This window comes from Papio anubis, chromosome 18, assembly GCF_008728515.1.
Source record: "Papio anubis isolate 15944 chromosome 18, Panubis1.0, whole genome shotgun sequence".
Classification (NCBI taxonomy): Eukaryota; Metazoa; Chordata; class Mammalia; order Primates; family Cercopithecidae; genus Papio; species Papio anubis.
Window position 1 is genome coordinate 23,153,931 of NC_044993.1, and position 21,190 is coordinate 23,175,120.

The window sequence follows — 21,190 nt, forward strand, 5'->3', positions numbered from 1 at the left end:
ATTTTTATTTTGAGACAGAGTCTTGCTCTGTCGCCCAGGCTGGAGTGCAGTGGCGCAGTCTTGGCACACTGCAATCTCCACCTCCTGGATTCAAGCGATTCTCCTGCCCCAGCCTCCCAAGCAGCTGGGACTACAGGTACATGCCACCATGCCCAGCTAATTTTTGTATTTTTAGTAGAGACGGGCTTTCATCATATTGGCCAGGTTGGTCTTGAACTCCTGACCTCGTGATCTACCCACCTTGGCCTCCCAAAGTGCTGGGATTACAGGCGTGAGCCACCGTGCCCAGCCTAGATGCTCTTTTTCTAAAGCATCATAACTGTCTGTCCATACCTGCTTCCCAGCACTTACTTCACTCTGTTGTATTTGTTGTCTTTACTCCCTCACATGATTTTGAGCTTTTTGAGGTGTTTATATTCCTGATTTTACTTCAGTTACCATCATATAGATATTTGCTTTCATAGATTTGTTACTAGATATTTTATGACATCTACACATAACTTTAATTTGTTTTCTTTTAGGTTGCATAGCAGTAGAAAAATCCCTGAATAGCCGAAACTTTAGCAAGCTCTTGCACTCTTGCCCATACCAATGTGATCGTCACAAAGTCATTGTGGAAGCTGAAGACAGATATAAAAGTGAACTAAGGAAATTACTTATCTGTAACAAAAGTAATTAATTCAGCAGCTTTAAAACTGTAATTATGGCTATACCTTCTGAACTATTATCTAAAGCATTAAATATATCAAAAACTAGAGGGTAAAATAATCTTAAAAAGAAAATCTGTCTCTAAGCAACCAGTAATTCAAGATGTACCCAGGGAGTAGTCGTAGACTGTTAGTTTAAAAATTCTTCCTAATCTATCTAAGTATTCCCACTAGACGGGGGAATAAAGGAAATATACTAATGGAATTGATACGCTATTACTCAGATTGATATGCCAAGTGTCCTAAATGTTTTCCATATTTTTCAGAAATTCTGCTGACCCCACGTAGAAGACAACGACTCAGTAATGAATCTACTACCCCTGGAAGAATAAGTGAATATATTTAATTTAATTTTTTTTTTTTTTCTCGAGACAGGGTCTGGCTCTGTCACCCAGGCTGGAGTGCAGCGGAGCAATCTCTGCTCACTGCAGCCTCCGCCTCCCAGGTTCAAGTGACTCTGCTGCCTCAGCCTCCTGAGTAGCTGGGATTACAGACACGTGCCACCATGCCCTGCTAGTTTGTGTATTTTAGTAGAGATGGGGTTTCACCATGTTGGCCAGGCTGGTCTCAGACTCCTGACCTCAAGTGATCCGCCCGCCCTGGCCTCCCAACGTGCTGGGATTACAGGCATGAGCCATTGCACCTGGCTGAATATATTTTATTTTTAAATGAACTTAAATTTCATATATTCCTGAGAAAGAAGAGAACAGCTGAGTAGTTGTTCTCAGTCTCATTATTAACGGATCTTAAATGATAAACCTTGCCTCTGATGAGGGTCAGACCTAATAAAAGAGACTTTCCTCTTCCCTTCATGTTGCTTGCTCACTCATTGCCTGCTAGCAGGGGAAGGAGCAGGAGGATACTAACATTTATTAAGCACCTGCTAGGTGTTAGATGGTGTATAGATATTATTTCCTTTAGTTCCTATAGTAATATTGTAAGTTAGATACTAATTTGCTCCTATTGTAAGGCATAATTATTAATAGTTGGTAAGTAGCAGAACTTAGATTCAAAAAGCCATTCTCCAGAAGCCCTTGTTCTCTCCTCACGTTTTTATTTTAAGAACAAAATTATTATGCACAAGCGCTTCAGAGAGACTTTGCAGGAGGTTTTTTTTTCATAACTATAGTGCTTGAAACAATAAAAATTGAAGAGACAAATAGTATAAACCTTAAAACTCTGCTTAAAAAATAAAAATATCTCTTAAACAATTAGTTTATTTATGGGAATTTTAATTTAACTATATGGTTAACATTTCACATTGATCACCATTTCCGATTTATCAGAAGCTTAAATAACATTATCATTTTCTTTTATTCATATGGAGTTAATACCTGCAGACTAAAATAGGTTGGATATATTAATTAGTAACATCTATAGAGCCACTTGTTATTTAGACATTTGAACGTGATACATTCAGGAAGCATTTTGCCACGTATATTTATTTGGCTATTTTCACTGCCAAAACTTTCAAGGAAATTTTAAATTTGCTTTTTTTATCTGAATCTTTTTCTGGATTAAAAGTTCTGCATGCAAATTATAATTAAGTATAGTACAGAAAGATGAGCCCACCTTCTGAAGTAATGTTTTCTGTAGTAATTATTAGAAAATGGGTATTTTTTCATAGAAACATCATGCACTTGGAGACCTTGTTCTTGACAAGGGCTTGGCATCAAATTAATAATAGGTGCTTTTCAACAACATGTCTTCAAAGCAAGTATGTAACAACAAAAAATATGCTATAATCTATTTGCATAGTAAAATAATTTGCAGAACTTCATGAAATGTGCATAATAATGGTTATACAATGATTATATACAGGGGTCCTATATACTATTAAGTGACATTGAGCTCAGAAAAAAACATACTTTTTTTTTTTGTAGGTAAAACTTGCTTTAGCTAAAACCAAATAATCTGGCCTACTTTTTAGTATTTAGAAAGGAATCTTGAGAAAGTAGTGATTCTTACATCTCTTTCACAAGTAGGCCAGGAATATTTGGTGTGTTACCATTTTTTTCCCCTCTTAATAAACTTACCTTTTTTTAGGACACTCACCACTATCCATTTAATTATACTTTATACTCAAATTTGAGCCCATTCTTCTGAGAAGGGACCACTGTACTAAGCATTTACAGATTTCCCCAAGCCTCTATTTTAGGATGGATTGGTGTTTTGAGAGGGCTTGAAAAATAAAGAGTCCTTAGAATTAAGTCCTCTTGCCCATTTTCCCTTACTCTTCCCTAATACCTAATATTAAGACTAAATAAGTCACAGAGTGGGGAGCTTGGGGTGTAGAGAGCTGCTTCCTTCTTCCAGGCTGCTCAGTACTCTGCTGTAGGAATCTTTGAGGATTTGGGCACAGATGGTAAGTATAAAAGTCAGGGAGATGGCAGCCACAATAGAAAAGTGGGGCTTTACATGATCAACTCCAGGGCTCAGTATCCTGAAAGTTATAGTAACCAGTCTAGTCCTGATTATTATGAGTTCAAATAATTTAACAAGGGAAGTTGGAACCTATTTCTTGGATAGCCACAGTTTTCCAGTACACCCAAAATGAAGGAGTAATTTCATTGATAAGTTTTGAGATAGTTTTACCAATAATTTTGTTCTCTCAACAAGTATTTATTGACTACTACTATGTGTCAGATACTATTCTAAGCACTGGGGATACAATGGTGAATAAAATAGATTAAAATTGCTGCCCTCATGGAGCTTACATTCTAAATAATACTATTAAGCAATAATCAGACATTGTTTACACTGATAACCTTCTGCTGGGAAGATTTTTCTCATCCGTTTTAAAAGGTCTGCTATGGCTCTTAGAATAGGTAAACAAATGGCTGTCTTGGCCTGCAAGGACAAGATTTTCTAAGGGTGACTCAGGACAGCTGCACCCAGTACTATGAAAGTAAATAACAGCCTCAAGTGGAAATACAAAAAACTCCTCACCAGCATCTACCCACAATGATAACATGGGATAATAATGAATGAAAAAGCTTAAAGAAAACTATTTCCTAGTAATCATCACCAGAAAATATTTGTTTACAGATATCAACTGTATATTCTTTCTTTATAGAAAGTATCCCTTAAAAACCAGATAGCTAAAAACTTCCTTCCCCATTGTGCAGCCTATATTTTGAGTTTTGATCTAGCTGACCACGTGTTTTTAAAAGCAAATTTCAAAAGACCCTTATTCTTAAAAATATTATCAAACTTAATATTTAAAGTAACAAGTGTTGATATTCTTTTTTATTCTATCAAGTTATGGAGCCCTTTGGGAAGACTGTAAGATATGCAAGCTGTTTTTTATTTATTTATTTATTTTTAAATTTTGAGATAGTCTTGCTCTGTCACCCAGGCTGGAATGCAGTGGCACGATCTCAGCTCACTGCAACCTCTGCCTCCCAGGTTTAAGCAATTCTTGTGCCTCAGCCTCCTGAGAAGCTGGGGCTACAGTCATGTGCCACCATGCCTGGCTACTTTTTGTACTTTTGGTAGAGACAGGGTTTTGCCATGTTGACCAGGCTGGTCTCGAACTTCTGACCTCAAGTAATCCACCTGCCTAAGCCTCCCAAAGTGCTAGGATTACAGGCGTGAGCCACCATGCCTGGCCAGGAAGATATTGGTTAACTGTCCTCACAGGAATGTTGAATTAACAATCAAATGTTTATAAACTGTTGTTTCTTGATTGAAAGATATTGTATTACTACTATCAATTAAGTTATAATTACTGAAGAAGTCACAGTGATAGCAACTAGCTTAATATTAGGCACTCAGGTTTTTAAAATTGAAGTGGGTTACCACATGATGAGAAGCCCTGGCATTTCTCTATATCCTTAGGTATAAGGTAAGCATATCCAAATAAGCACTTATTTGCATCTCAGGACCTTTGTTCAGCAAATACTAATATATTCTACAATCCTAATTACAGAAAAAAGAAGAGTTCGCAAAAACTTTACTGAAGAAGAAGTAAATTACCTTTTCAATGGAGTTAAGAAAATGGGAAATCACTGGAATTCAATTTTGTGGTCTTTCCCCTTTCAGCAAGGACGGAAGGCTGTGGACCTTGCTCACAAATACCGCAAGCTGACCAAAAGCCCCATGTGTGCAGCTTCTTCTTTGGAAGAAGACTGTCAGTTTAGTTTGGATTTTTAAAATACAGTGCCTTGAAAGATACAACATTTAAAGTATTTTTCTAAACTCTCATGAGAAGGAATGTGGAAATGAGGACACAGTTTTTATTAAACAGTTTTTGTGATGCTGAAACTCATCAAGTTATTACAATGATTTATAAAGCAAATATATCTCCAGTGTACAGATTAGTAAGATAAAATTCCTTTGTAAGATCAAACATTTGTTTAGGAATATGCTTTTATTTTTCCTTAAGCTTAAATGACATAGAGAAAAGAATTATCAGCCTTTAAACGTTATTTGACATTATATTGCAATAAATACTATGTGAGACATTTGGATTTTATACGGTACAAAAGTCCCTCCCTAGAATTCAGAAAGAATAGTTCCCCAAGCTGTTTAACTAAGGTTCCCACACACTAAATCAATATTTGACATTTTGTTAATTAAAACGTTTCCTTGGCTGTGGTGGTGGCTCATATTTGTAATCTCCCACTTTGGGAGGCCAGTGTGGGAGGATCACTTGAGGCAAGGAGTTTAAGACCAGCCTGGGCAACATAGTGAGACCCCCATCTTTACAAAAAATTTAAAAATTAGCTGGATGTGGTGGCATGCCCCTGTGGTCCTAGCTACTTGAGAGGCTGAGGTGGGAGGATCGCTTGAGCTCAGGAGTTCGAGATTGTGGTTAGCTATGAGTGTTCCACCGTACTCTAGCCTGGACTAGAGAACTAGACCCTGTCTCTTAAAAAAGTTACCACTTCTGGCCGGGTGCAGTGGCTCAAGCCTGTAATCCCAGCACTTTGGGAGGCCGAGACGGGCGGATCACGAGGTCAGGAGATCGAGACCATCCTGGCAAACACGGTGAAACCCCGTCTCTATTAAATACAAAAAAAAAAAAAACTAGCCGGGCGAGGTGGCGGGCGCCTGTAGTCCCAGCTACTTGGGAGGCTGAGGCCGGAGAATGGCGTGAACCCGGGAGGCGGAGCTTGCAGTGAGCTGAGATCCGGCCACTGCACTCCAGCCTGGGTGACAGAGCGAGACTCCGTCTCAAAAAAAAAAAAAAAAAGTTACCACTTCTATTGTTTACTGTAGTATCGTAGAGGGAACAAAAATTTCTCCTTCTAAAGACTAATTATGCAGTGCTTTGAATACTTCCACATTGTATAGTCAGGTTCACTTCTTTGTAGTGTATGTTTATTTGCTTTAGCTTTTCAGAAGTGTCTACACTTTCCCCTCTTCTCCCTCTATGTCTTTATCCTTCATATTGATGAGCCCTAGTTACTTCATGTTGCAGCAGAACGATGTCTTGTCCCCTTAGGAGTTTAGTCACTGACACTGGATAATTGTCTTTGCAAAATGTGTCCAGAAATGTCACCCTAAGAAATCCAGCCTGACTTGCATGGGAGGCTAGCTTCTTTATTAGCGTCAGTGAGGTTTTATGGGTTCTACCCTAAGATGCTTCTTGTCATTCTACATGACCAACTCTTAGATTATAGTTAATGACGTTTAGATTATAATTTTTATTTTAAATAATTTCCTATCCTATTCCTATGCATTTTTAAATTTAATTTTACTTTATTTGACAGAGTCTTACTCTCTTGCCCAGGCTAGAGTGCAGTGGTGCAATCTCAGCTCACTGCAGCCTCTGTCTCCTAGGTTCAAGCAATTATCGTGCTTCAGCCTCCCAAGTAGCTGGGATTAAAGGCGCATGGCACCATTCCTGGCTAATTTTTTTTTTGTATTTTTAGTAGAGATGGGGTTTTGCCATGTTGGCCAGGCTGGTCTGGAACTCCTGACCTCAAGTGATTCGCCAGCCTCGGCCTCCCAAAGTGCCAGGATTACAGGTGTGAGCCACCGCACCTGGCCTTCCTATGCTTTTTTGTTAAACCCTTCCACAGGACTTTAATGTTCCTACTAAATTTCATCTTGTTAGATTTAGTCTCTGCTCAGTTTGTCAAGCAGTAGATAAGGCAACCCTTCCTGCTTCAGGTCATCCACAACTTCCATTACTGCCGCTGTATTCTTATCCAAGTCACTGATGGCACCCTGAATTGGCTGGCCAGGGCAGGAGGTTTGGGCAGGCCCCTAGCAGCCTCTTCTGCTGGTCCCTCCTCTTCATCAGTCACCTCTGGGCTAGTCTTTAATAAGCCTCAATGCTATCATCCAGCATTGATTTCACTTTCGCATCTAAGATGTGAATTGTCAAATGCCCTGTTGAAATCTGCATTTGCTATATCTGCAGCATCCGCCTACCTGGTACTCCTGCAAAAAAGAAAGATACTGTGTAAATCTGGTACTCTCTTTTCCTTTAGTGTCTAATCACAAAATTTCACTTAGTGCTGATTAAGCTCACTGGACTGTAATTTTCAACTCCATCTTCTGTCCTGTGAAAATTCAGCACTCCTTCCCCTTTTAGGACTTCTGGCACTTTGCCTGATTTTCCCAGATTTCCAAGGGAGGAACTCAGTGGGTTTTCACTTTCATTGTCTTGTTTAAACCTTACATCCAGTTTGGCAGATGATATGCCCATTTGTTTTATCCCGTAATTCATGCTGCCAGATTTTTGGCGTCAGGATCACAATCTTACTCATATGAAACCCACTCAGGTGGTGCTTTTCTGCCATATTCCACTTCCTTGTGATATTTAGAAATGTCTTCTTAGCCTGTTTCCATAGAGAATGGCAAGAGCCCTCAAGTAGAGGCCACACCTAAAATTAAGCTTGATAATGGAATGTATGTTTTTCCTTCGGTTACTCTCCGCTCTTTCCCTTTTCCATCCCCTTTCCTTTTGTTTTCCTTCCCACTCTGCACCTGCCACCTGGCCCCCAAGGAAATTAAGGGCTCCTCTTCTAGTGTGAAATGCTGGCTCCCTGAAAACATCATTTTAAAAAGCATGTTAATAAAGCAAAGCCAAGTGTATTATGCACTGCGGTCAAGAGCACTAACTCACAGTCTAGTCTTCCGAGGAGGAAGGGGAAAAGCAGGATATTTATGAGGATTCTGGCGTCTTGCTTAAGGCTGGCCTTTCAATGCAGGGCTTGAGTAGGGTTAGGCTGTAGTTGATAATATAATAGTCCAGGGTTGGGGAATAAATTAGAAGTGTCGAATGTTATTTTCTAGTCTTGGGTTCTTAGGTGGGTTTCTTAAATTTTCTGAGCTTCAGGTTCCTCATCTGTGAAAGGGTTAGATAAGATTCAGTGAGATAATGTGAGACTGGCACATAGTGAGCTCCAGATAAATTGCGCTTTTGTGTGCATCAGTCTCATTCCCAAAGCCTAGGCTTTACGGTCATGCGGCTGCCCGACCCCCGAGGGCACAGCGGAATCCGCGAGCTTGGCGGGGCGCTGCGCTGCGCCCCTCAACCGGCAGAGGCCGTCAGAGCGCCCTCGGTCCAGACGGTGCCCGCCTCTGCCACCGCCTCCCCGCGCATGGCTGCCCCGGCGGCTGCCTGACCGTCGCCCGCCACCTCGGCGGCCTCGCAACCTGTGGGAGCCCGTGGCCATCGCAGACCTAGAGGGCACACTGGGTGGCGCAGTCGCCGCGGCAAGCTCGGCGGGCGGCGCGGCGCGGGGGACGGCGAGCGGGGGGCGGCCCGGCCGGGGTCCTCGCGGGTCCTCGGCGGGCCCGGGGGAGGGCCCTCTTTGTGGCTGCAGTTGGCAAGATGGCGCCGGTGGGGGTGGAGAAGAAGCTGCTGCTGGGTCCCAACGGGCCCGCGGTGGCGGCCGCCGGCGACCTGACCAGTGAGGAGGAGGAAGGCCAGAGCCTATGGTGAGGTCGCGGGCGGTCGGGCCGGGCCGGGGAGGCCGCGGCCGCTGGGCCGGACCGTCGGACACACTGAGGGGCCGTCGCGAGCCGGGCCATCCCAGTCCGGCCCGGGGCTGACCACTCTCACCATTGTCGCCGCAGGTCCTCCATTCTGAGCGAAGTGTCCACCCGTGCCAGGTCGAAGCTGCCGTCCGGCAAGAACATCCTGGTCTTCGGTGAGCACCGGCAGCGGGGCGTTGCCCCAGGGCGCTGGGGTGGGCGAGGCGGGCGCCCCTCCCACAGGTCCCCGCCTTCCCTTTGCCAGCCGCCTGCCCGCAGCCTGGCGGGAAAGGGACCGTCGGCCCTGGCCGGGCAGCTGGAGTGTGGCCAAACCTCCCGCGCCCGAGGGTGGGATGCTGCCGTCTTTGGAGAGCCTACTGGTGCTCTGGGGTTGTCGGCACATTGTTTCAGTCATTTGGCGTTCTATGCCTCCATAGCCTCGAAGATTACCAAATTGAGATCGTGGAGAGGGGAGCTAGTAAATGAGGTTAGGTGGAAAAGGTGGGAGAACTAGGTGACCTGGGCTTGGAGCTGTGGGGAAATGGCCACGGGAGCCTTCTTTGAGCCTCATCAGTAGTGCATAGTCTGAGGTTTTAGGGACTTTGCAGAGGACAGAGAGTCAGCACTGGGGACGTTTCCTGCATTACTCCAGCCCTCACTGCTAGGTTACCTGAGTCAGGTCTCTTAATCCCTCTGGCCTCACTCTCCTCAAGTGAGAGAGTTGGGGTACATTCACACAGCAAGTTGCTTGGGACCTGTGGGCTGGGCACTGGCTCAGCATAGACGTCTCTTAAACACTATACAAGAATCTCAGTTCGGTGGAAGACAGATCCATGCCGATTATTGTGGAAGCATTACACAGCTTGGAGCTGTTGAAGGAGGATGATTTGGGGGTTGAGTATTTTGCAGAAAAGTGTCAGTATGCAGGGACACAGATGACAAGAGGGTGTGGGGTTTGGAAACTGCTCGAAGCGCCTTGTGGTTGATGGCTGCTAAGGTAAGTTGGGGGCAGATCGTGGGAAGGCTGAAGAGTTAGTGCTGTTTCCTGAAGTTCTCTGATTCTCAAAGGCCTGTTATCTCACCTCCATCCCCCAATTCTCATGGGAATCACTGCCTTGGTAGTTTTCCTACTGCTACTGACGAGCATGTGTGACCTTCCTCAGGAAATGACTGTGGTCGGTAATACTGGACCCTTAGAGATCTTCAAGAAGTGGGGGATCAAGATCACCAGATCTGAGTTTTAGAAAGAACACTGCCTGCAGAGGGACAGTAGCTCAAAATGAGCAGGTACTGAAGTCAGACTGATAGGTACTCACCATGGTCTGTTTGCGGAGGGCCTGAATAAGGTAGAGGCATTGGAGACCGAGAGGAGGTCTTTGATCTGTGTACTGACTGCCTTTCAATTCTCATGTTCTGTAATTCCATATTATTAAATGCCAGAAGTGCCTAGTAATGTTTGGCGATGGTTCTCCTTGATGTTTAAGGATCCGGGGAGGGGGTGTTGTTTGGGTGGAGGGAGTTGAAGAAGTGCTTATTAATTAACTGAGATTGTACTAAAGAGTTTTGCTAGGTCTATAATTATTTTCGTCAGTTTCTTAGTCTTCAGAATGCTTGTGAAGGAGATGTACTAAAATCAAAAGTGAATAACTTCCGTTCTTCACCATTGTGAAGTAGGATCAGACTAGTTTACGGTACCTGGACTTTTAGGTTAATTGTATCATAAAAGATTTCTTGTTTTTCTTGTGGTGAAAGTTTATCTTGTGAGAAACTAACCCTGCCTTTTACTTTCACTTCTCCAAATACATGTCTTATAAGTTATAGATAGGGCCTGTGGACCTGCCTCATTATTTCCCTTGTGAAGTAAGGATAACGCAGTAGAATGTCATTTTAGATTTTAGAATTTGCTGCCTTTACCACCCTCTCCTCCCTACCCTCCCAACCACTCTTCCAGCAAAGTCCTTTGTTTATGAAAGCAGGTGAGACCTCAACAGCAGACTTTGCCTGAAATTCTTAGTTGTTCCATGTCATGTGAGTGTCATGCCTCCCCATCCTTGCCCAGAATAAACAGTACACCTTTGTCTTGCAAACATCCTTTGTAGGTGAAGATGGTTCTGGTAAAACAACCCTCATGACTAAACTACAAGGAGCTGAGCATGGCAAAAAAGGAAGAGGCCTAGAATATCTCTACCTCAGCGTCCATGATGAGGACCGAGATGGTGAGTGAAGCATCGATCCCATGGTAAGGGGGTGTATGCAGGACTCTGACTGCTTCCTTGGGTGCAGTTGTTGCAACATGGCCAGGCATTCTCAGTTTTCTGTTTGGTTCTCAGAGAGTTAATCACAGAGAATAGATGAAGTATATGTCTTCTTAACCCACTTAACCCACTTTCCTTTATAGAGTATGTTAGCAAAACTGGGGAATGGGACACTTAGCTGTTGCTCTGGCTAGCCTGCCCTTAAAAAGAGATACTGAAGGTAAATTTTCACTTACCCATAAAGGTGGTAAGAAAGATTTTTTAAAGCTTTGGAGTTTTGAATGAGAGAAATGTTTAGCTGTCCTGGGGACCATTGTTACTCTGCCTGGTTCTAGTAGAGAATCTGAAGTTGGTGTGATTTAGAGTGTAACAATTTAATGTATATTCATAGGAGAGTGTCCTGAGTCTCTTTGTGACAGGTTAGAAATGGTAATTTCTGCCGGATTTGATGACTCCTGCCGTAATCACAGCTACTTAGGAGGCTGAGGTGGGAGGATCACTTGAGGCCAGGAGTTGGGGGCTGCAGTGAGCTATGTCCATATCAATCCACTCAAGCCTGGGTGACAGAGCGAGACCGTCTCTGTTTTTTAAAAAAGAAAGAATGAAAGAAATGCTCATTTTCTGTGTTTCTTCTGGTAGAGGAATAGATTCTCAGAGGTGGGAATGTTCTTTAATTCCTCATCTTTAAAATGTGAGTAGTAATAGTTTCTGCTTAGAATGATTAAAAGCACATGATAAACACTCTTATAAGGATTACATATAATTTAAACATTTTTTCTTATAATTGTGAGTTGGAGTAATGGTTTTGGGTTACAACTGCTCAGTAATGCCTCCTTTATAATCTTTTGGTTTTACGTTAGATCTTTTTTTTTTTTTTTTTTTTTTTTTGAGATAGGGTTTTACTCTGTCACCCAGGCTGGAGTGCAGTGGCTCAGTCTTGGCTCATTGCAACCTCTGCCTCCCAGCCTCAGGTCATCCTTCCACTTCAGCCTCCTAAGTAGCTGGGACTATAGGTGTGTGCCACCACACCCGGCTAATTTTTGTACAGATGGGATTTCACTATGTTGTTCAGGCTGGTCTTGAACTCCTGAGCTCAAGCAGTCCGCTTGCCTCAGCCTCTCAAAGTCCTGGGATCACAGGCATGAACCACTTTGCCCAGCCTATGTTAGATCTTTTCAGTGACTCGAAAATAAATAATCATTGGTACCTAGGTTGGTTGGTTGGTTTTTTTGGTAGGAAAGTTATCTGTATAACCTAAAGATAAAATGTAGTCACTAAATTACTTTCTTTAGGGTGGGCACGGTGGCTTACGTCTATAATCCTAGCACTTTGGGAGGCTGAGGCGGGTGGATCACTTGGGGTCAGGAGTTCAAGACCAGCCTGGTCAAGTTGGTGAAACCCCATCTCTACTAAAAATACAAAACATTAGCCAGGTGTGGTGGTACATGCCTGTAGCCCCAGCTACTCTGTAGGCTGAGGCATGAAAATTGCTTGAACCCAGGAGGTGGAGGTTGCAGTGAGCCGAGATTGCACCACTGCACTCCAGCCTGGGTGATAAAGTGAGACTCCATCTCAAAAAAAAAAAAAAAAATTACTTTCTTTATATTTGCCTTTACTCATTTAAACAGTAGAGATTACAATGTATGGGCAATTATATAACAAGGGCTGATCCTACCACCTAGTCCCCCATTTCCTTATTGCTAAAATGACAAAGTTGAACCAAGGTCCTTTCCAGCACCATGATTCTACCGTCTCCAAGAGCTGTTTAGTAGAGGGCATGAGTGACTGGGCGCAGTGGCTCACGCCTATAATCCGAGCACTTTGGGAGGCTGAGGCAGGCAGATCACCTGAGGTCCATTCAAGACCAGCCTGGCCAACATGGTGAAACCCCATTTCTACTAAAAATACAAAAATTAGCCAGGCATGGTGGCGCACGCTTGTAATCCCAGCTACCCAGGAGGCTGAGGCAGGCGAATCGCTTGAACCTGGTAGGCGGAGGTTGCAGTGAGCTGAGATTGTGCCACTGCACTCCAACCTGGGCAACAGAGTGAGACTCTGTCTCAAAAAAAAAAAAAAAGTTGAGGGCATGCGTAGAGTCTCTTGTGTAAGGACAGAGGCATTTGGGTACCCATCTAAGCCCACTGGAGTCTGTACATAGAGGGCTGCTGAGCCTGGCCAGAGAATCTCGCATGTGTTGAGTCTTTTGCTTCCTGTCTTTTTTGGACAGCGTGGTTACTGTGGAAAGAGCTGTGGCTTTGGAGCCAGACAGAACTGGTTCAGAATGCCATGCCTTGTAGCCAGTAGTTGTGTGGCTTTGGGTAACTGACTTAACCACTCTGTACTTGAGTTTCCTCATTTGTAGAATGGGCTAATGGTGCCTATACAAATGAGACAGGGTATATCAGGTGTAACAGTGCTTGAGACATGGTGATAACTCTAGTACCCTTTTGTTTCTTTTGAAAGTGTAAAACATGATGTAGATAATCTATGAATCTCTATAGCCTCTTCTGTTTCAATATACCATAAGCATATTTCATGCCAGAGCATCGTGCTGACCACATTTATTTGCCTTTAAGTATATTTTAACTTCTATACAGATTTTTTTAAGGTTACCTTAAAAACTTCTTGGTCTCTGCATTTATTGGATGTTTTTAGGCCACCCACTTGCAAGTTCCTGTTTGATGGAAGAATTACCCTTATCTGTTGTTAATTATACATTTTCCAGCCCTAGTCTTTTTTATTGTGTGGTGTGATTGAGTTATAAATATACACTTCACAGGCAGTTACCCAGGTAGAGAAAATAGTCTCTGGCTTGTACCTAGTTTGTGGTAGAATGTGACATGTCAAAGGACCCCTGCCTCCAGGTTTGCGGGCATCTGTTTAATGCTACACATTAAACTCCAAGCACATGGGTGAGTTACGTGTAGTGGGCAGTGGGGAGAGAGGCTGAAAAAAGGAACCATGCCTGTGGTTGGGTAGGCATTAAAACCCACAGACTTTGGGTACAGAGCAGTATTTTTAAGGACATTCACAGAACCCAAACTAAAGCCGCTAAAATAGAGTTTAAAAGTGTAGCTAGATTTAGATACTTTATACTGTTGACACAAAGTCATGAATATAAATTTTTTATAGCATGTTTATTAATTGCTTATACAAAAGTAATTAATAGAAGATAGGGGTTTTTTTAAGTATATTTTTCTAAAAGAGGAAGATTGGATTTTTTGTTTTGTTTTCTTTCTTTTTTTCTTTTTTTTGAGACAGGGTCTGGCTCTGTCATCCAGTCTGGAGTGCAGTGGTGCCATCTCGGCTCACTGCAACCTCCACCTCCTGAACTCAAGCAATCCTCCTGCCTCAGCCTCCCGAGTAGCTGGGACTACAGGTACCTACCACCAAGCCTGGCTAATTTTTGTATTTTTTGTAGAGACGGAGTTTTGCCATGTTGCCCAGGCTGGTCGCGAACTCCTGACCTCTAGTGATCCACCCTCCTTGGCCTCCCAAAGTGCTGGGATTACAGGCATGAGCCACCGCGCCTGACTGGTTTTAAAGTATTTGTTGGAATTTGTTGAAAAAGAAGCTAATAGGCCAGGCGCGGTGGCTCACGCCTGTAATCCCAGCACTTTGTGAGGCTGAGGCAGGCGGATCCCTTGAGCCCAGGAGTTCGGGACCAGCCCGGACAACATGGTGAAACCCCATTTCTACTAAAAATACAAAAATCAGCCAGTCATGGTGGCACACACCTGTAGTCCCAGCCACTCAAGAGGCTGAAGCATGAGGATCGCCTGAACCTGGGAGGTGTGGGCTGCAGTGAGCTACACCAGTTTGGGCATACCACTACACTCCAGTCTAGGCAACAAAGCGAAACTTGATCACAAAAAGAAAAAGTATTAATAGTTAATAAAAAAGTATTAATAATAAGTATTAATAGTTAATTATTAATAGTTAAATATTAATAAAGTATTAATAGTTAATAAAAGTATTAATAATTAATAGTTAATAATAGTTAATAGTTAATAATCAATAATTAATAATTAATAGTTAATAGTTTTTGATGATAGTTCTCAAGGTACTTTTATAAAAAATAGTTCTGCTGGGCACGGTGGCTCATGCCTGTAATCCCAACAAGGCTGAGGTGGGCAGATCACAGGTCAGGAGTTCAAGACTAGCCCGGCCAACATGGTGAAACCCCGTCTCTACTAAAAATACAAAAATTAGTTGGGCATGGTGGTGCACTCCTGTAATCCCAGCTATTCAGAAGCTGAGGCAGGAGAATTGAAGCCTCAGAGCTCTAGGAGATTGCAATGAGTTGAGCTTGCACCACTGCAGTCCAGCCTGAGTGACAGAGGGAGACTCCATCTCAAAGAAAAAAAAAATAGTTCTCACAGATAACTGAAAATTTCTAAAAATATGTTATAAAATTGTCTGGGCGTGGTGATTCACACCTGTAATCCCAGAACTTTGTGAGGCTGAGGCAGGCGGATGACTTGAGGTCAGGAGTTCGAGACCAGCCTGGCCAATGTGGTGAAACCCCATCTCTACTAAAAATACAAAAATTAGCCAGGCGTAGTGGCACGTGCCTGTAGTCCCAGCTTCTTGGGAGGCTGAGGTAGGAGAATCGCTTGAACCTGGGTGGCGGGGGAGGAGTGGCAGCGGTTGCAGTGAGCCAAGATCGTGCCACTGCAGTCCATCCTGGGTGATAGAGTGAGACTCTGTTTCAAATAAATGAATAAATTTAGATAATTGTCTTCGGCAGTTAGATCATCCTGGTATTTGTTTGCAACCATGTTTCATTAAATCTTAGCACTTGCACATTTGTGTGAATATATTTTAATAGAAAACAAAAAATACATACAAAGTAGAGAGTGGTATCATGAGCCACAGTGTACTTGTCACCTTGCTTCAACAGTTACCAGTTCTAACTGGGTGCACTGGCTCAGGCGTGTAATCCCAGCACTTTAGAAGGCCAAGGCGGGAGCATTGCTTGAGCCTAGAAGTTTGAGACCAGCTTGGGCAACATCGGGAAACCCTATCTCTACAAAAAAATTAAAAAATTAGCTGGGAGTGGTGGCTTGTGCCTGTGGTCCCAGCTACTCGGAAGGCTGAAGTGGGCGGATCACTAGCCCAGGAAATTGAGGCTGCAGTTGCCACTGCACTCCAGCCTGGGTGTCTCAGACCCTGTTTCAAAATAAATAAATACATACATACACACGTATCAATTCTTGATCAGTTTTATTTCAACTGTACTTTTACTCTTTGCTTTGTTTACTCCCCAGTAGATGATTTTGAAGCAGATTTCAGACATTAAATTTTATCTATGTACACTGCCATAAAGATGTCTAAGATAAGGATTTTTTAAAAACATAACTATTATTGTTATAACAAAAAATTACTAATTCCCTAATGTAATTAGGCATCTGGTAATTCATATCTCAATTTATGTAAATGATGATTTTATCTTCACATTTAAATACAAAGTTTCTGTCCCTTTGGCATCCTTTATAGTATGTGAATGCATTGTTGAGTGTGACCAGCACAAGAAAGCCTTGTTTAAACATAGGCTCTTCAGCACAGCTCACTGCTTCACTGATTGCTGTTATCTTAGGATGATGGATTATTTAGATTGTGGCATAGTTGACCAGTGAACATTAGTATCTTTTGATTCTTATTGAAAGCTAAGATACCCTTACTCTTTTTTTTTTTTTTTTTTTTTTTTTGAGACAGATTCTCACTCTGTCATCCAGGCTGGAGTGCAGTGTGGCACAATTTCGACTCACTGCAACCTCTGCCTCCCGGGTTCAAGTGATTCTCCTACCTTAGCCTCCCAAGTAGCTGGGATTACAGCACCCGCCACCACGCCCAGCTAATTTTTGTATTTTTAATAGAGACGGGGTTTCACCATGCTGGCCAGGCCGGTCTTGAACTCCTGACCTCGTGATCTGCCTGCCTTGGCTTCCCTAAGTGCTGGGATTACAGGCATGAGCCACCATACCCGGTCCGATACCCTTACTCTTTACTACATAGACATTTTGGAAACCTTTTTAGGTGTGAACACTTCCTGTATTACTGTAGTTTTTTTTTTGGTGTTTTGGTTTTTTTTTGAGACGGACTCTCATTCTGTCACCCAGGCAGGAGTGCATTGGCACAATCTCAGCTCATTGCCACCTCTACTTCCTGGGGTTCACGCAATTCTCCTGCCTCAGCCTTCCAAGTAGCTGGGATTACAGGCGAGTGTCACGATGCCTGGCTAATTTGTTTTGTACTTTTAGTAGAGATGGGGTTTCACCATGTTGGACAGGCTGGTCTCGAACCCCTGACCTCAAGTGATTCACCTGCCTCAGCCTCTCAAAGTGTTGGGATTACAGATGTGAGCCACCGTGCCTGGACCCTATATTACTGTAGTTTTAAAGGCACCAGGACCAAGGATTGCTGTCTACTGAGCATTTGGGCACTTTTTGGTTTGGATTACTAAATTTTGCATTCTATTTAGAATTCATAGCTGTCACCTTCAAGATCTTCTTGATGTGTCTGTTTCTACAGCTGTGCTGATGGTCGTTATTAGATGGTAACTAGCTTCATTCACTTCTTTTCTCAGATCACACGCGCTGCAATGTGTGGATTCTGGATGGAGACTTGTACCACAAAGGCCTGCTGAAATTTGCAGTTTCTGCTGAATCCTTGCCAGAGACCCTCGTCATTTTTGTTGCAGACATGTCTAGACCTTGGACTGTGATGGAATCTCTGCAGAAATGGGCTAGTGTTTTACGTGAGCACATTGATAAAATGAAAATTCCACCAGAAAAAATGAGGGAGCTGGAACGGAAGTGTGAGTAAAATATAATTTTCTTAATTGGGAAATTCACTAGTCTCTTTAGATGGTTTGAATCACCTTCCTTTTCCCAATCCTAGAGGCTTCCCTTGCTTTGTGGTTTTGTTTTGTTTGCACCATTCATTTAAGAGTTCCTCTTGTAAACTTAGTAGTCAAAAGTATTCAAAGCAGTCTGTAACTCAAGTGTCACAAGTTGAAGAAAACAAATAAATATTTATTATCTTCATTGGTTTCCGTTTCAAATAAGAGTTCTTCCCTCACTCCCCAAAATGTGTTAAGTTCTGTGGATCTCTGAGCTTTTCTGTTACTCTGTGTCTGCAGAGTTAACATCAGAGGATGTGAGGGTTTGCTGTGGTCTGTGCAGCTTGAGTTCACTACCCTGGAATTCCATTAAGGCCCTATGGACCCTCATGTTGGCAGGCTTAGAGGAAGTCCTAAAAAAGACAAAGCTTTCAGCTCCTTAGTTCATTTTGGAATCCAGCAAAATATCATTTTAATTAGAAATAGGAGGTTCTTTTTTTTTTTTTTTTTTTTTTTGGTAGTTAACATGAAAGGTTATTTTGCACTAAGGACATCCAAGCCCTTTTGACAACAAATAACTTTCAAATTAAAGGAAGTTTGTTTGGGGTTTTTTTTTTGTTTTCTTAATGTGGTTCAGAAGCTTGTTTTTCCTTTCCCTTGCTTCTGTGCAGTTACATCATCTTCTGTCCACTTGCCAGGGAAATGGGAGGGGCAGGGGCTAGAGCCATGGCAGCAGCAGCAGCAGCCGTCCTGGCCAGGGCAAGCTTCACCCAGCCTGGCATATTTCCACAGGATGACATCACCCCCTCTAGTGAATTAATGAGGGCTTCTGGGGTATGGCACTCAGGATCTTCACACTTAGTGGCGCAATGGTTCAGAAATTTTGATGTGCTTCTTAAATCAAATTTCTCGCAGTGTGTTTTCTATCCTGTCCTTCATCTTGCTTCTGTCCCATGTTGGCTAAAACAGTGAGTTTAACATTTCATTCTTCGGCTTGTTGTGCATGTGTATATTTCCCTAGTCACCCGCATGTGTACTACTGTGATTGTTATGCAGCTCAGCTCATGTGTCTTCAACCACTGACCTTTCTAGATAATGCGTCTTTTTCTCTGAAATAGAGCCCTTAAGGACAACTTCTCTGAATAGTTCTGAGTCTGAAGACCTGCTTTCATCCACTGCACAGACAGCTTTGTACCCAGATGAGTGGGCTAATGCACTGGCGACTTCAGTTCTCTGAAGCTGTTTTCTTAGAGTGATAACCTTGTAGAGATTTGTTAAGACAGAAAAGAGAGAGATTGAGCCAAGGATATTGTTTTTTCCCAGATAGGGAAAGCGTCTGCCCTATACTATACCAGGTACCGGCTACTGTTCTAGGTGCTGGAGACACAGTAAATAAAATGCCTCCCCCTGGGGAGCTTAAATTTCCTTGAAACACTGAATTTATTTTGTGGTTTAGTCATTGATGGCTGTTACTTAGGATTAGATTCAGCTGCATGTGACATAAAACCTGAGCTAACATAATGGCTTAAACAAGACTGAGGGCTGTTCTCTCCTGTAAATGAAACCTAGAGTTGTAGGTAGTTGAGGACTGGAGAGTAGCCCTGGGAAGACAGCTGGAGGACCTTGCTCCTTTGTACTTACTGCTTTGTCATTTCTAGGGTGTGGTTCACTTCCTCCTGACAGAGCTCTAGCCTTCACATCCGTGTTCCAGTCAGCAGGATGGAGGAAGAGGAATGCAGGGCTGCAGGGGCTGCTGCCTTTTAAGGAGGCTGGGATGTGTAATCTTTACTTTGGGTTGCCATGTGTTCTAAATACCAGTTCAGTTTGGTTATAAGGAGGAAGAGGAGAGAGGACACCGTAGGGCAGCTAGCAATTGCTGGAACCATGTCTCATGACTCTGGTTGGCTTTCCATTGGCCTCTCTGCTGTCACCACCCCTTCTCAGATGTTTGGAATGGTAGCCACGTCTTTGTGTTGTATGTTGGAGGAGGCTTTGTTAGTACTGGGTTTAGGTTACATTTTAATAAAGCAGTTGGCTATCCTCTTGCCCAGAGAACTCTTCCTTTCCAGATTAATTGGACTCTAGATATTGTATGGAATGCTGTTATTCAACCTAGTTTCCAGTCCAACACCAGTCTCCAGTCTTTGATTTTGGAAAGCGGCTCCATGGCTGGCCAGTCTCTTTTAGGGTTAGGTTCCCCGTGGGTTTGTATGTGTGGCAGCTGTTTGGCTGCAGGGATCATCTGAGTGAGAGGGAATAGCCACCAGAAGGTGGTGCTTTTTTGTACTTCAGTCTTCTTGTTTTATATCTGTGGCTTTTCTTGTGCTTATGTAGGACTATGGGGTCTTCTCAGGACTCTGGAACCAATAAATGAGGTAGGAGAGAAAAGTTGAGAGAGAAGCAGCAGCAGCAGTGAAGATACTCTTTGATCTTCTTGTACCCACTCCCATCTGATTGCAAAGGGAAGCCCCAGGTGGGCTGATGTCCCCTGCTGTGAAATACCATCTCACCATCTGGAGAGAAATTGTTAACACTGCAGTATGTGTATACCCAAGAAAAAATGCACGTTTTACTATCCAACTTACATTGTCCTTCCTCTTTTTAATACTGCCTTTTCACTCATGTTATGTACATTTGCTCTGCCTTCTAAATTGCTTTCTAAAATGCTAAGTTGGCCAGGCACAGTGGCTCAATGCCTATAACCCCAGCAGTTTGGGAAGCTGAAGTGGGCCAGTTGGTTGAGCCCAAGAGTTCGAGACCAGCCTGGGCAACATGGCGAAACCTTGTCTGTACAAAAAATTAGCCAGTCATGGTGGTGCACACCTGTAGTCCCAGCTACTCAGAGGCAGACAAATTGAGTGAGCCCAGCAGGTCGAGGCTGCAGTGAGCCATGATGGTGCCACTGCCCTGCAGCCTGGGCAACAGAGCCAAGACCCTGTCTCAAAAAAAAATTAAATAAAATAAAATGCTAAGTTATTTAAAAATATGAATTTCCTACTGTTGTTGGGCAGCCACAATTAAGTCAGTCCTCTAGAGTGTGAATAATCTAACCTAGGGCTTCTGAACTATTTGCTCCTCATGGCACAGGTAAAGTACAGCAGAAAAGTTTACAGTGCACTTTTCAGAGTTTACTTTAAACTTTCAAAAGTTTACAGTGCATTACAGAGGTAATGGGGTGGAGGTTTGTAGAGCCAGCTGTCTGAGCTGCCTGCCTCCACCTTCCCACCATAGCTTAGCTCACCTGTGAGCCTTTCTAGGCTCTGTGCTGCTCACTGTCTGGAAAGCCCTAGTTGAGTGCCTCATGAGATCTTGGGGCATTAGATCTTGCCCAGTTAAGCCATTGTATATTTTATTGATTTGAAGATTTGTTAAAAGTGCTTTTAGAGAGAAAAATGTGAGAATATTTGATTCCTTTAAAGACCCTTCAACAACCACGTTGAGTTCTTCTC

General features: G+C 43.0%; 2 protein-coding genes across 11 annotated transcripts in view; both read left to right on the plus strand.

Annotated features, from left to right (window-relative positions):
• TERB1 (telomere repeat binding bouquet formation protein 1) overlaps nucleotides 1–4,977 on the plus strand; it is a 51,381-nt gene extending 46,404 nt beyond the window's left edge. For 6 of the 9 annotated variants that reach the window (XM_009196609.4, XM_009196601.4, XM_021932058.2 and 3 more), the window contains 3 exons: nucleotides 522–671; nucleotides 974–1,039; nucleotides 4,639–4,977. In XM_009196609.4, the coding sequence (XP_009194873.1) occupies nucleotides 522–671; nucleotides 974–1,039; nucleotides 4,639–4,862 (440 nt within the window). In that variant the 3' untranslated portion in view covers nucleotides 4,863–4,977. Of the gene's footprint in view, nucleotides 1–521; nucleotides 698–973; nucleotides 1,080–4,638 lie in introns of those variants that run through there. The other 3 variants (XM_021932060.2, XM_021932061.2, XM_021932062.2) reach the window with 2 other exon arrangements.
• Nucleotides 4,978–8,262: 3,285 nt separating this feature from the next.
• The window catches only part of DYNC1LI2 (dynein cytoplasmic 1 light intermediate chain 2), a 43,031-nt gene continuing 30,103 nt past the window's right edge, over nucleotides 8,263–21,190 (plus strand). Inside the window, exons 1-4 of one of the 2 annotated variants that reach the window (XM_003916995.5) lie at nucleotides 8,263–8,606; nucleotides 8,745–8,818; nucleotides 10,742–10,858; nucleotides 17,487–17,717. In XM_003916995.5, the coding sequence (XP_003917044.1) occupies nucleotides 8,500–8,606; nucleotides 8,745–8,818; nucleotides 10,742–10,858; nucleotides 17,487–17,717 (529 nt within the window). In that variant the 5' untranslated portion in view covers nucleotides 8,263–8,499. The remainder of the gene's footprint in view (nucleotides 8,607–8,744; nucleotides 8,819–10,741; nucleotides 10,859–17,486; nucleotides 17,718–21,190) is intronic. The other variant, XM_021932057.2, reaches the window with a different exon arrangement.